The following is a 16,814-nucleotide window of genomic DNA, read 5'->3' on the forward strand; positions in this document are numbered from 1 at the left end:
TTCTCTCACCTGGGGACCGTCCGTTGACACTTAGAGATTTACAAAATACGCTATTCATCCTAAATGCCATTATAGATACAGACTTTCTGTAAGTCTGTATAATATATGTACAAAGCTAGTGAGTTCGGGCGAGGGATTTTTTTTTATAAAACTTAGAATAGCAAGCAAGCTAATGACCCACCTGATGGAAAGTGGTAACCGTTGCCTATAAACATGAGCAGTACTATGGACATAACAGAGTATACTGTTTCGCCCATGATACCCCTTATACGTTGCCAATCCTGAGGACTCAGATGTTATTCCTCTGTATCCTGTAAATTCACGCCATATCCCCCCCTTCAAATCGAAACACAGTCATGCAAACACAACTGCTTCACGGTAGAAACACGAATGAGACAGAGGTACCCAAGCAATCGACTTTTGTACAAAGTCTCCCTCTGGTGAATTGGGATTGGGATTGTCAGTAAAGGGAGGTTAGTCCTCATTGTTATTATACCCTGTCAGGTTGACCTCCACGTGGTTCTCCCTAGAAACCACTGTGGCTAATTCTAGTTGAATTCGTCAGGATGGGTAACTGTCATGCTTTTGTCCTCATGAGTCATCTATCACTGGTGCCCCGCCAGTGTATACCAACAACGCAGACGGGGTTACCATACAATTATTACTTATTCAAAAACACCTCAGTCCTCAGAACTGGAATCGCATGGGGGTATCATGAGCGAAGCAGTATACTCTGTTATACCCGTAGTACCTACTGCTCATGTCTATAGACGTTTTACCCGTGAAGCAGTTGTGTTTGCATAGTGTTTCAGTTTGAAGAGTGAAGATATGGCAGTGCATTTACAGGGTACACTCAGAATATCACATGAGATGTTTAATAAGAAGCAATCAGGGAATAGATGAAGCAAAACAGTATGGTCTAGTAGGTTCAATGATCAAATCCAAATATTGGTAAATCCAGCATATAATAGAACAATATGATAACGTTAATAGTATAATATTACTTCGAGGATATTATTTAGAGGCATTGAAGCGAATAAATTTGTGTCGTATCACGACGATTTTAAAGTATAAGATCGTAGCGGACAGCATACGAGTATATTTTAACATACGTCGTCAACGGCATCAGATAGTGTTGGAGTTTTAATACTGGCTGTAGACACTGAGGTTGTTTTAGAACATGTATTATTTTTAAATATTATTCTGTATCAGTCTTTTATGAAACGCGGCTTGTGTTTTTTCATTAAATTGAATATTTTGTATTACAAATATATATTAGGTTCTTACATATGATATTAGCGTTTTGTCGTACTGACCACTTTGATCTGAAATATCTCCTTTTGAATTTGGAATTCTTTGGTTAGGAATTCCAAATTCAAATTTATAAATTCTTTTATCTGGTACATTTGAGTTTTGAAAACGGTCATTAATTTGTTCTTTCCTCATTATTTTTTCCTTGGCGTCGCTTATTACCGCACAATGGAAAACATGAAATAACGGTATATTTACGAGTATTTTTGTTCCGAAAATTTCAACCTTTAGAACCAACCCCGTGGACGGCCAGAGACCAAAGTGTCAGCCGCCATTTACACTTTCTTGGTGTATTACAGTTTAATAAATAAATAAATGAACGATCCTAATTAAGTTTATTATACGGACTAGTAATGTAATCTATAAAGTTATTATGCACGAATACATTTTCATATTATTATACTATGAGAAATTTAATTAAGATTGTTAAGAATCAGCCATCCTAAAATCCTTAATATATTTAATTAGCGACGTCTAGATTCTAAATAAGATATAGCCTAACCTAAGATTTCATTCAATTCGAGATATTTCACATAAATTGTATTAATACTATAAAAGCGAAAAATACTAAGGATAAATAATAATATGGATGTTTGTTGCTCTTTCACGCAATAATTACTGATCAACTTTCGTGTGGTAATGTCTTTTTTTATGCAACTTAGAATGGCAAACAAGCTGACGGCCCACCTGATGGAAAGTGGTAACCGTCGCCTATAGACATGAGCAGTACCATGGGCATAACAGAGTATACTGTTTCGCCGATGATAACCCCATGCGTGGCCATTCCTGAGGACTTAGGTGTTATACCTCTGTATCCTGTAAATTCACGCTATATCCCACCCTTCAAACCGAAACAAAGCCATACAAACACAACTGCTTTACGGTTGAAACACGAACGAGACAGAGGTATCCAAGCAAACGACTTTTGTACAAAGTCTCCCTCTGGTATATAATTTATTTTAAATTGAAAAAATAATTGTTAAACAATAAAAGCAACCAATCACGTTTTTGTTTTAATTCTAATATTCGTGAATATTTATTTGCTTTGTTTCTACCAATTCATATATAAAATATTTTAGATTCTTCTATAATTTTACATTGAATGAGGTACAGAGAAGAAAAAATGCAGTACTAAAGACTACATAGTCTTTTTTACCTAAATTATAATATCTAAAGGTTAAAATAAATTTAAAGCAATTACATTCAATCGAAACCAAATCTCCTTAAAACGTGAAAATAATTGAAACTTGTTTTATTTATATTCCCACCAAATCTGCTTCGAGCTTATATTGTGTAGGTGAATAACCTACTGTGTATCTCACTCTAACATGTATGTTATTATATTTATTTCCCTGTTACACTACCAATGCACACTATTTTTAATCTATGATCTAATAGGATAGAATTTTAGCACAATATGTATATTTATTAAATTCCAGACAAATTATCACACTGAAAACTAGGCAGCATGGTCTCCGACATTAGCCTAACAAACGTATTAAAAAAAATATTTATTAATCTGTGTTAAATCTGTATTTAGTTAAAACATGTATTTGATTTATTCAATATTTTCTAAGAGTCTGTAATAAAATACTACGCTGCTACAGCCGTGGTGTCTTAAATAATATAGCAACACTATAAAATCGTCTACTTTGTGCTGAAAGGATACAGTACGCAATTTACATTACAAATGTACAATGCATCCTTATTTTGTGAGAGAACCCATTTGAATAAGTAATGGCAACACGATACTTGGAGCTGTGAATAGTCCAATGATTAGACGAAATTTATTGTCTTATAAAAAGTAGTACATTTTAAATAACTTACGATAGAAAAAAAAAATTATTAGTTGCGTTAAACGATTTATCGACAATTTATTCTAAATCGATTTTCAAAATTCATTTATATAATCTTTTTATGATACGATGTATGTAAACAAGCAGTTGTTAGGCCACTTGATGGGAAGCAGTAAAAGTAATTATAAAATTCACTCCCGTGTTGGTTCCATATTAATTTTGTTACGATTAATGTTGTCGTACATGTGTGAGATCGAACGTGTGTGTGTGCGAATTTGTGTGCGTGCCAGTGTATCTCTCTCTCACTCTCTCCTCGTGTGTGTATGTGTGTGTGTGTATGTGCGTGCGTGCGTACGTGCGTGCTTGCGTGCGTGCGTGCATACATGTGTGTGTGTGTGTTTTGGTTTATGATTAGGTCGCTTTTAAATGTAATTTATAAGTCCCGATGTTTTTCCGTTTGAAGTCAGCAAAGAACATAAAAAGCACAGAAACGTGCAAGGTTTTTCCCTCTAAAAATTGTATGTTGTTCACTGCGGAAAGAAAATGGCCGATTACTAAAGAATGATGTGACGATTAATGCCGGGACCCGAAAAGAAAGGGCGTTGAGTTGAGAACTGTACTTTCCTTCGGGCGATAGGTACATAATGCTTTATATAACACCTACGAGGTAATCACGTGTAACACAGGCCTGTTACTTATTTGATTGCATTTAATAAAGAACTGCTATCTAGTGTCTACAAATATTTAAGTCAAGTACTATATTTTTTATGCTTCTGTTTTAATTTATCGAATAGTGAATTATTATTATAATTATTATATATGGTACATTTGCTTTAAAAATTTAAAAGAGCCACTAAAAACTACTAACATGTGCTAAGACAAAATTTGCTTGCCTTTAGATAAAGCGAAATGTGTAGTTCTGCTATCATTTAAGACCATTTGTAGAAACCACATTTCGAGTAAATAAATTATTTATTTATTGTCAATTTATATTTCATATGAACTATTTTCTTTCATATTACTTCACTTTTATTCAACACTATGTAGTATTCATGCGTATAAATTGAATTGAATTGAATTTCATTACCTACTACATCTACTTAATCAAAATGTTAGAGTTTATTTTAACACTCTGCATGTACAAATAATTTACAAATTTAGATATATCAATTTACAAATTAATTAAGGTTAGAGATATTATAATATAATTTTTATTCCTTCTTAAAAAAATTGAATTTAGACCTAAAAATATAGTTTAGAAAAATTTCTATACGGTATATAATAATATGAACAAAAGTGTATAATTTAAATATTTTATATATCCATATAATTGGTTAGATAATTAGAATTATTTTGTTTAATTTCGCTACCATTAATTTGTGTGTATGTAATTTATTTATAGAGTGTGACTGCGAACATTCGATAAATAAATTAAATGTCGTCGTCAATTAAACGTTGGCAGTTGTACACATACTAATGTTAGCGGAATTAAACAAAATAATTCTAATCAAATAAACAAAACATTTTTTTATTTACCTCTCTACACTTTGAACGTGCTCACTGAGAAAGTCAGATCACATATCAAATTTTTATACCTTTTCTGTTATTTTCAGCCGGCACTAGAGTGGGGAACGTTACCGCACTTTTTCTTTAGAACAAGGTTATCTTTCCCCGTCAAGCTGGCGGCAGATGTTCATAAATTCAACCCTTTATCACACGCTTCTTATTTCAGCCCGCGATAATAACCTGATGGGCCATTTTGTATCTCTTTTACCCGTGTTTATTTTCGGGCGAGCGGAGTACATTTTCACGTTTGAATATTTATTAATAGGTACAACTGTTTTTTTAATGTACAGATTTATTAAAAGAAAGGTCGGATTTAAAAATTGATGCATACTTTACCTTCATATGACTTAGAGAAGTGGTTTATTTAAATGATTTTCCCACTTTCACAATTTACCTGTAAGGTGTCGCTGGCAAAACTAGTTTGTTTTGTTTGTTTGTAATATTTTTTTTTATTGTATCAGCCGTTATCCTATGCACTGCTGAACATAGTTTCACCCCTAAGGAGGGTTTTTCCAGTAATTGCCATGCTTAGTAGGTGGATTGGCAACCGCAGTTTAAATTTTTGGTGATGTTTTAGGAGGGACGCTGCTGCTCATCCCTCGACCATAAGCTCCCTTAGTCAAGAAGGAAAGCCCTTAGAAAAGGAATGGTCTATTCTATGCCGGGACCTACACGGCACACTTTATTATAAACTCTTATAGTATACAGGTTCTTAAAAAAACAATAAGTACAATGGCGGACTAATTTATGTTAAATAAACAGTATAAACAAGTGCCACACATTCACTAGGTCGTAAAGCTAGGATTATGAGGAAGAATACGATGTTAGCTATGTGTTATGAGGAAAGATACGACGATAATCTATGGGTAAAATGGCTACTTAGAATACCCAGATCTGAATCAATTAAGAAAAGTTCGTTTTCCAAATTGGTCCGACCGGGAATCGAAACTAGGCATTCATTTATGCAAAGCAACGTGATCAATAACAAAGTAATAATAAGTATGTTTGTTGACAGTTGGCGAGATCGAACCAAAGTCAAGTAGTGCTGACGCGGGTAAGCTTCGGACTTTCTGGAAACTTCAGCTGCGAGGTCACCGCGGACGCGCCCTCGTTCGCCACGTCCATTGTGTCTAATAACATGGAGGTAGTCGGTAAGTATCTTTGTGTACTATCAATTATTATTTTAGTTGCTCACACTAACAAAAAACTATATCCCTACCATAAAAATGTTTTCAATCATATCAGCCGTTAATTTTATGCAATAAACAATGAGATATTGTTAATCGTATTTTATTACATTTTCTAGGATTTATTGATTTAAAACTCAATATTTTACAACTAAAGTCTATAATCCTTACTAATAACATTAATGTGAAAGTGAGTTTGTTTGTTTGTGTCTTTATTACTTGTTAGCGCCTTAACAACTTAGCCAATTGCTATGAAATTTGGTGTACACTATGTAAGATGGAGAATATTATAGGCTACTTTTTATCCAGACCATGCGTACGAATTTACAAGTAAAAGCTAATAAATTACATAAATACCTACTACGGTTTAAATTCTAAATTTAAAATCATATAAGAGTGTTTTGTTTAGGAAAACCCATTGTGTGTAATGGTTGATTCACAAATTATTACATTCACCCACATATCACAATTGGCGCTCGGTACACTCACACAAGCCAAAATAAGTGGGTTAAGTGTCGCTCTTATCTCAAAATAGTGAGACGAGTACGCCTGTTTTAACGGGCGCGCCCGAAAATGCCTACAACTGGATATCTTTTTATCTTTTCTAAATATAATACTCGTGAAAAGAACCTTTGAAGAGCTCTCTTCACTGTTATCCTTTTATTTTTTATTCTCAAAGGCATATTAAATATGTATTTTATACAGATTCTCATGTGAAAACGGTATTTCAATACTAAATTAGATTTGTATTGGCTCGCAGTAATTTTATTGTGATTTGTAACCTGTCTGTGGTTTCATTTGTTTTCAACCGACTTCAAATAGAAGGAAGCTGTCAATGTATTGTGTTTTTTTTTTAAATATTTATTACCCCATAACTCTGTCAGTTCTGAATCAATTCTGAAAATTATTTTTTATCTGAAAGCGTATACTTACTGATTAGTCTCATAGAAATTATATCAAAATTTACTCAGTACTTATTTTTTTAACATGATATAATTGAGTTTGTTGAGTTTATTACAAATAATACAGTTTATAAAGATTAAGAAAATATACACAAATAAAATGTATAATTAATTATTTTTATATTGCTGTTGCTTTTGTGTAATAAACTTAATTACACAAAAACAAGATAAAAAGGTATCGGTGTCTAGCCTTATCGCTAAACAGCAATCTCTTCCAGGCAACCTTGAAAAGTGAGGACCCAATACCTAAATTAGGTTTTACACCTGTGCTATAAGCATCAGTGCTCTCTTTTGTGAAACCGAATTTATAATACCAATTCTTACTATAATATACTTAATTAATTAACACGTACATATTATTTTATTCAAAACTAAAAATTTATATGTAGTAAATGTGTGCAACATCTTGTACCTATTGTTAAGATACACTTATCATGTTTCTTGTAAATAAATAAACAAACAAATTTATATGGTAACAAATAAATAAATTCACTTTAACATTTATAATATTTGTAAGAATAACGAAAGAAACGCAGAAACTGTTATCATCAGAATGCAACAACAAGAGTAGTAACAACACCTTTGCTTATAGCATGTTATTTTGTTATTCAACAGTGCTGCCACCTACCTCGCCGTCAATACATACAAGTCAGCATTACTACACACCAGGGGATGTGATGAAGGCGAACTGCACATCAGGTCCGAGCCGACCTCCGTCCGTCCTCTCGTTCTTCATCAACGATATGCTTGTGAGTATGAACTAAACCAGGAACTGTGTATAGACGACTTTTGTGTGTGGATATTTAAATCCCAGTCGTGTTTCTGCCGTGACGCAGCTGTTTGCAACTTGCATGGTTTTATTTCGTTTTGGCTTTATACATAATCTTTAAGTTGTTTAGCAAGCTATGGAACGGGCTATGCTCGGAGCTCCTTTGCGTGATAGAATCCGAAATGAGGATATTCACAAAAAAATCAAAGTGGTCGACATAGCCTGAAAAACAAGCAAGGTGAAGAGGCAATAGGATTGTCACATTGCTCATAAAACCAGCAACCGATGGAGAAAAAATCCTTGATTGACAACCTTACTAAATGATGCGCCGACCTAAGATGCATTAAAGGAAGTCAGTGGATTCAAGTGACACGGGATCGTTATGGCATTCTATAAGGAAGGCCTATGTCCAGCAGTGGAAAGGTAATGGCTGGGTTACACTATCCGTGATCACGTGTAAACTGATGCTGACATTTTATCCTACCCACTCAATATCCTACATCACACTAATTGAGTTATTGATACGGAGTATATAAAACATAAAATTTACAGCGTGAAAGTCTAAAAGTTAATACATGATTCTGTTCGTATCCTATGAGCGACGGTTTTCACTTTTCATCGTGTCATGCCACGTCATGCTATTGTATCTGAACCATAATATTCTTCAAATTCGAAAATAGTTAAGGAAAAATATACGCCAAGTTTAAAGGTAGTTTTTTCTATACATAATATCAGTTTTAAATCAGACAGTTTTCTTGTACTTTTTCGCTTTTGTAACGCCTCTTACATGTATGATCAATTTTGCGTAAATGATTACTATGAGGAAATATACTATAAGGAAAGAAAGAACTGCATCAATGCTACACAAAGTTAGAACAAGCATCAATAGCATTCTGAAAATAATAAGCGAGACGTACAACTCGCCTTTCATTCGGTTTCTAATCTAGTCTACAATTACTACTTTATAATTGCCCATTTTTTGAAGTATTAAAATGAATATAGTATGTTAATCTTTAGAAATAAACATATGCCATTGCAGACTTTTCTGTAGACCTCTATAAGATACACAATTCCACCAAACATTTTTTTGTTATATTTCAAAGAGTTCATGCAGCATTTTTGTTAAAAGCTCCCATATGGCTTATTTTCTTTCGACACCACCAAATGCTGTTATATTTTAACCAATGTACAAAAAGCGTAACAAATTATATACTAAAACCTTCCTGGAAAACCGCTCTATCCATTGGTGAGAACAACATGAAAATCAGTGCAGTAGTTTTTGAGTATATCGCGAATAAACAGACAAACGTGGCGGAGGATTTTATTTTATAATATATATTGACAATACAATTTACACATAAAACATTTCTTATCCTATTCAAACAGTGATAGGAGTTGAACACAATAAATTGTTATTTCAGACTAATATTATTATATCAGACAAAACAACGTTTATCTCGACATCAGACAGTTTGACAACACAATATCTATTCTGGTCCTGCTGGAGGCAGTTTACAATGTAGTATCAATGTAATATACAATATGCTTGTCTTGGTACAGAATATTATGGATACTGTTACTAATCATACTAATACGATTATAATAATGTTGTGACTAGACGATGTCTGTACATTTAATTTATTTTAATTTCTTAAACATCGCCCCTATTTAAGAAATTAAAACTAATTAAATTAATTAATTTGCTTTTAAACAGCGAGATAGATTAAAATAACAAATTTGTGTTTTTTTACTTACTCAGAATGATAAACAAGCTAACGGCCCACCTTATGGAAAATGATAACCGTCGCCTATAAACATGAGCAGTACCATGGGCATAATAGAGTAAACTGTTTCGCACATAATCCCCCCCCAATGCATTGCTATTCCTGAAGACTTAGGTGTTATTCCTCTGTACCCTGTAAATTAAAATGCTTCATTAGTAATATCGATATTTGTAAAGAGATTAATTTGATTATATTTTTTATGTTACCTCATAACTCCGTCATTTATAAATAAATTTGAACTTAGTTCTTATTTGAACGGATATACTTTCAGATTGATCGCATAGATATTTCATTAAAATCGGTTCAGTAATTTGATTTTAGAATCAAAATGACTACTTTTGAAACAGCTGAAATTGGTGTTCTTTTTCGTGGTACAAAATCTACATGTATAGTGGATGATAATGGTATGGTAACCTCGTCTTCGCTATCGATATATGCTGGCGGGACACCCGTGAGGCATGATATATGAGAATGAAAGTGGGTCAGTTAGGAAATCGTGATAAATTGCTCACAAATTAGCCGCGGTGATATCCAGGTGGGACCGCGTAGAGGTCGCCCTGTAAAATATATTGCAATAGCAACTTAATGTAATGTAAATTCATTGAAATATCTTTCAATTAAATAGTAGTTCCTTGAATATTATGTTGCAATTGTGAACCCTAAATATTACACTATTAATTTTATCATCATCATACCAGCCGTTAACAGTCTATTGCTGAACATAGCCTCTCCCATAAAGGGAGTTTTGCCAGTAGTTGCCATGCTTGACAAGTGGGTTGGTAACTGTATTTAGGCTTTAGGTGATGTTTTAAGAGATACGCTACTGCTCATTCCTAGAAATTAAGTTCTCTTAGTCGCCTCTTACGACATCCACGGGAAAGGAAGGGGTAGCCCATTCTATGCTGGGGCTACACAGTAAACTAATTATGTTTAAAATATTTTTTATACACCAAAGAAATTTTCTAACAAATAAATATTCTATTTCTATTCAAATAAATTCAGAATAGAAACCAGAACAACAGTATTCATGTTATTAATTCAGGAATTCTCATTACTTTAAGGCTTTATGTATTTGAATAACTTGTATTTTACCTACCTAGTATGGGAAATAACAAAATCCTTTATACCTACTAAAATATCCAAGTATTAGCAGAAGGTCTACCGAATGCGCAGTATTAAAAGTTATTACTATTGAAATACTAAAGTGGCCAGATTATTCTGAGTTGTACTTATAGTACGCTTTGGTTGCGGACTTTGTCTAATAAAATATTGAAATCTAAAGTCAATGTTAACTGTACAACTTGTTTGTGAATAAAAATCGGATATTAAAGTAGATTTCTTTATAAATATTTTATAGAACTAGGTGTTATCTTGCGGAAGTCCATATCACTGGTTGTTTGATTAGAATTATTTTGTTTAATTCCGCTACCGTTAGTATGTGTGTGACTGCCAACACTCGAAGATTGATCACCACTATTACTAACAGAAGTTCCACAACCTTCTATATTAGTCATCAATCTCCGACTGCCATTTTGTTTACGTATGTTTTGCGACACGTGTTTCATCTCTAAACGAGGCATCTTTAGACAAATTATTTGATTGCTGTTCGGAATAACACACTAGGCTGTAATCAAATAACTAGAGATCTCTTTTTTATAATCAATATCATATTAGCCGTTAACTGTCCACTGCTGAACATAAGCCTTCCCCAGAAGGGGAGTTTTGCCAGCTATTGCTACGCTGGCAAAAGGGCGGGCGGGTTGGCAACCGCAGTTAGACTTTTAATAATGTTTTAAGAGGGACGCTGCTGCCCATCTTTCTACCAATACATAAGTTCCCTAAGTCGTTATTACGACACCCACGGGAAAAGAAGGGGTGGCCCATTCTATGCCGGGACTACACGGCGATTATTAGCTTATTAAAATTAGTTTAGACGAATGAAGTGACATTTTAAAAAAGATGTAATATTTTTATTGTATTTATCTCGCAATGAGGTGAAAGTCGTATATGTATATATATAAATATATATCAGTGTTTATGAAACTTCACTGTTTGTGAACAGTTGTTCACTAAGTATACTTATACATAGTTTACCTTAGTCGATTTTATATACTTCTCAAAAATTTATATGCATTTCTACACATAAAATGACCTTAAACAACAAAACTTGCAGATTTCGCGTGGTTATTAAATTTTATAGTTCGCGTTTCTCTGTAAGAGTATTAGGTACGCTTATTCGTTTTTATTTTCAGTTCGAATATTGCAAATTTTATTCGTACGTTCTGTAAAGGCTTTTAAATAAAATATAAACTTTGTAAATTCTAAGACTGGGTACCTATATGTACTTGTATTATTATTAACCGTTTGTAAAAAAGAATAAGGTTCTTAATGCTGTTTTTTTTTGCAACTGACTTTAAAAAAGATTGTTTATTTTTTATGTTTGTTACCTCATAATTTTGTTTGTAGTAAACTGATTTGGAAAATTCTTTCTTTATCCAAAAGGATATACTTATCGATTAGTTCCAAAGAAATTTTATCAAAATCAGTTTTGTAGTTTAGTTTTAAATCAAAATAACTGATTTTGTCACAATCGAAGTCGTATTTTTTTTATTATTTATTTATACAGAAAACAATAAACATTCATGAATACGTTTCTTAAAAATCACTTGCAAAAATCAGCGGCGAGATCTTAGACTAACGAAAAAATAATAAAACTAAATTTCGACCATCCAGATTAATGATCCTCTGCTGATGGGAAGATCATCCTTGAGGGCTTGTCTGGATGATTGAAATCTCGTAATTTTTTTAGGGATTTATAAGTGAAGGTAGATATAAAAATTATTAGTAGCATTTCTCATATGTTACACAGGTGTCACCAGGGTTATACCAAGTGCATCCAGCGCCCGAAGGTCTCTTCAGATCAGAACTGTACGTCCAGATCCAGCTGTGGCCAGCCCACTACGAGAGGGGGGCGCCGATCCTCCGATGTGAGGTCAAAGTGGGGGAACTGTATAAAGAAGACTCTGCTGTCGCGCTGTACTCAGCGAATAGTGATCCTAAAATTGAGAGAGGTATGTATCAAAATCAATTGCATCACAGCTACATGCTACACGCAGTAATATTTTTAACTAGCTATCCCACCACTTCACACACGTAAAACAGTGTATAAAGTATCATATGTGATAAGTTACAATACAATCTATCTGTTTACCAAGTTTCATTCAAATCCGTTTAGTAAATTTTGCATTGTAGGATAACAAACATCCATCTATCGTTACAAATTTCATATTTATAATCATAATAAGATTATTATATTATAACCCCAATTTATAAATATTTTACTGTACTAAGTGTTATCTTGCAGAAGTCCATACCACTGGATATTTGATTAGTATTATTTTGTTTAATTCCGCTACCATTAGTATATGTGTGACTGCCAACACTAGAAGATTGACCAACACTAAAACGGTTGTGGAACTTAAGTAGTAATAGTGATGGTCAAACTTCGAGTGTTGGCAGTCGCACACATACTAATAATAGTGGAATTAAACAAAATAATTGTAATCAAACATCCAGCATTAAACCCCAATATTGTGAATTGAAATATAACTATTAAATGTTTTGTGTATAATAATATCTATATAAGACTGAATTTACAGTAATATAAGATATGCTCATTATAAGATGGCTAAAGATTAAGATTGTACCCAGAATATAGAATTACTGTGCAATTTTTCATGTTTTTGACACAACGGCTATGCATTGATCAGACAGTTAGATTCTTTACATAATTTACTAGCTTATACCCGCGACTTCGTCTACGTGATCAAGATTACTGACAGGCTTGCTAAGTAGCATTCTTCATTCCATATAGTACGTGTATATAAAACACAGTGATTATTTATGTTGTTAATTAGGGCTGGGTAATAATATATATATATATATATATATATATATATATATATATATATATATTGTAGTTACAGTATCTATTTACGGATCCAATAACGGATATATTAAATAGCGGTTATGAAATATATAAAATTGAAATGAGGCACTCGGTTGAAATGAACATAGATATTCGACTGATACGAACGATATCGAGATGAATGATGACTCTTTTTCTACTTTCAATTTCCAGTGGAATATCCAATAACCATATATATCAGAGGGAGACTTTGTACAAAAGTCGATTGCTTGGGTACCTCTGTCCCATTCGTGTTTCAACCGTGAAGCAGTTGTGTTTGCATGGCTGTGTTTCGGTTTGAAGGGTGGGATATGGCGTGAATCTACTGGGTACAGAGGAATAACACCTGAGTCCTCAGGAGTGGCAACGCATGGGGGGTATCATGGGCGAAACAGTATACTCTGTTATGTGTATGGTACTGTTTGTTGGTATTGTGTGCGTAAGTAAATAAACCAGGAGAAGGAGGTGGGAGACTTTGTACAAAAGTCATTTGCTTGAATACCTCTGTCCCATTCGTGTTTTTACCGTGAAGCAGTTTTGTTTGCATGGCTGTGTTTTGTTTTGAAAGGTAGGATATAGTGGTGAATTTACAGGGTACAGAGGAATAACACTTGAGTTCTTAGGAATGGCAATACATGGGGTATCATGGGCGAAACAGTATACTCTGTGATGTCCATGGTACTACTCATGTTTATAGGCGATGGTTACCACTTTCCATCAGGTGGGCCGTCAGCTTGTTTGCCATTCTAAGTTGTATAAAAAAATACAGATATTGAAGTGATACAGATATTAGCCATTCTTGGCTGTAATCTAATAAATAACAATACAGAGTAAATGAATAAGCAAACAGTCTTTCACATTTATTATATAAATTTATTAAGTAATCAAGTCCCTTTTATCATGGCTGAGTATAAAATAGACGAAAGACTCCCGGTAATGTGCAATAAGCCGGGTATAATAATGTCAATTTAAAACCGGATATTGCAATCTTATAACCGGCCACAGTCTCGTTTTGGATGGAAATTGATTCCGGTTGTAAGCAATGCAAAGTTCGTCCGCGACGTCATTTCGTTCATAAAATTATCATAATCCACGTCATTATACGTAAATGCTCATATACTTTTGATCCGGCTTTTGATCGGATAATCCGATGTCCTTATTTAGGGTTGCCACAATTTTTTTATTTTTTATTATGACATTTTAATATCAGTAATTAAAAAAATATAGTAACTATATAGCTGCTTTTTATTAGATATTTTTTCGGTGTTTGTTATTTAAAATATTTGAGTTTAGAGTCCTATTAATAAAATAAATGTAAACGTTTGTAACGATAGGTGAATGGATGAATAAATGGGTGGATGATACTTCACGAAAAACTACTAAATAGATTTTAATGAAATTTGTTACATGAATAGGTAATATCCTAACTTAGGACGTAGGCTACTTTACGTGTTTACTGATTAATGTGGGCAAAGCCGCGGGATGCTGGATTGCTATTAATTTATATAATTAATAATAATATTTTTAGTCAATGCTCTATTAAATATGGAATTATATATTTTCCTTCTTATATTCTTGTATTTTAAAAAAATCATAATTTAAATCCCTAATAACGAATTCTAACAATTAAAAACAAAGATATGCTATTTTGAAAACATCTCTTTCATGTGTGAGTTTAATATGAAGCTTGTGTTTTGTTCACTTCGAAGTTTTGTACAAATTTCATGATAATTGATGGAGCACAACCCTATTCCATTCTAGAACTTTGGAGTTACTTTCTTTTAAATTAAATTCAAATCGATTTGTTAAATTATTATATATTATAATATAATATACTTAATTCATTGACAATTATTAATTGACAGTTCCCTATGGTTTTTTTTTTTGTTGGATAAAAATGGATTGGTAACTGCGCTTGCGCTAACGTGATACGCTGGCGGAGCACCAGTGAAGGGTGATCGATGAGAATGAAAACAGGCCAGTCAGCCTATCATGATGAATTCATCAGGAATTAATCATGATAGTTTCCAGAGGGAACCACGTGCAGGTCGACCTGGTTGGGTATATTGCTAGCAATGGGATTTTTAGTCTCCATTACTAACAATCCCTTTCCCTCAACTTCCCTATGGTTGACTGGGAGAGAATGCTTTTAGCATTAAGTCCGCCATGTACACATATATGTACTAATGAATATTAAAAATAAATTTATATTTATTTATATATTTACTTATTATTATAATGTACAATATATCATAATATAATTATAGTCTAAGGTATTGTTCATGTTTAGAGGTAGTTGATGCCTTATTTTATCAGGTGACTTGTCTAATTGAGTCCCTATCATTAAACGTATCGTCACCATCATTATCAACCGTTAACTGTCCACTGCTGAAAATAGACCTCCCCCTATCTTGATACGGTTGGCAGGCGAGTTGGCAACAGTTAGGCTTTAGTGATGGTTTAAGGGGCGCTGCTGCCCAGCCCTAGACCAGTATGTTCCCTTATTAGCCTTGGGTACCTCTGTTCCATTCATGTTTCAACCTTGAAGCAGTTGTGTTTGCATGGCTGTGTTTCGATTTGAAGGGTGGGATATGGCGTGAATTTACAGGGTACAGAGGAATAACACCTGAATCCTCAGGAATGGCAACGCATGGGGGGTATCATGGGCGAAACAGTATACTCTGTTATGTCCATGGTACTGCTCATGTCTATAGGCGACGGTTATCACTTTCCATCAGGTGGGCCGTCAGCTTGTTTGCCATTCTAAGTTGTATAAAAAATAAAAAAAACTTATTCAGTTCTATTCCATTATTTGTTTTATTATTAATTGTTTTGTAACTTTATTCCATTAATTAATTGAAGAAATGTCTTTAATGTTATAACTCCGTCTGAATACATTTCTGTTATAACTTAATATCAATATTAATAGTGTATGTATAAAACCACGTAATTTCAATATTAGATCTGCTAAAATAGTTAACACATTTTCAACATACGCTTGTCGTATTAAGTTAGGATCCAACTCTCCCCTCAACAGAATGTTATCATCGTATAATAAAGCCGTAAACGTTGACCATGATATCGACATCTTTGGTAATTCTTTAGTGCAGTATACTAGGCTTATTAATAATATGGATTGGTAGTTAGGTCTTTTCTAATTGTATAATTGTTAGTTAGTATACATTGACGCTTATCTGTGAGAGCTGTATACGCCTTTAATTGATATGTTCATACAGCCTTAAGCTTGGTAGTGAGGAGTAAGATGTTTTTGTTCAAACTTAGATTTAAGCATTTAGAAATAGTAGTTTTTCTCTTTATAAAATAAAAAAAAAAATAAAAAAAAAGTATAAATAAATAAATAATTTTTATACATAAACGGGCATGCTGAAAAAGTGAAATCGACTTTTTACTGAAAGCCGTTAAGTCTTCCCGTCCGACCGTATCATTTTTTAAGCGCTTACTGGCGTTCAAT

General features: G+C 33.3%; 1 protein-coding gene across 1 annotated transcript in view; it reads left to right on the top strand.

Moving 5' to 3' along the window:
* LOC113510262 (uncharacterized) overlaps positions 1 to 16,814 on the top strand; it is a 136,963-nt gene that overhangs the window by 107,683 nt on the left and 12,466 nt on the right. The window contains exons 5-7 of the mRNA XM_031907402.2: positions 5,689 to 5,824; positions 7,438 to 7,571; positions 12,245 to 12,446. Of these exons, the coding sequence (XP_031763262.2) occupies positions 5,689 to 5,824; positions 7,438 to 7,571; positions 12,245 to 12,446 (472 nt within the window). The remainder of the gene's footprint in view (positions 1 to 5,688; positions 5,825 to 7,437; positions 7,572 to 12,244; positions 12,447 to 16,814) is intronic.

Source organism: Galleria mellonella, unplaced genomic scaffold (genome assembly GCF_026898425.1).
Source record: "Galleria mellonella isolate WM207_F2 unplaced genomic scaffold, CSIRO_AGI_GalMel_v1 utg44, whole genome shotgun sequence".
NCBI lineage: Eukaryota > Metazoa > Arthropoda > Insecta > Lepidoptera > Pyralidae > Galleria > Galleria mellonella.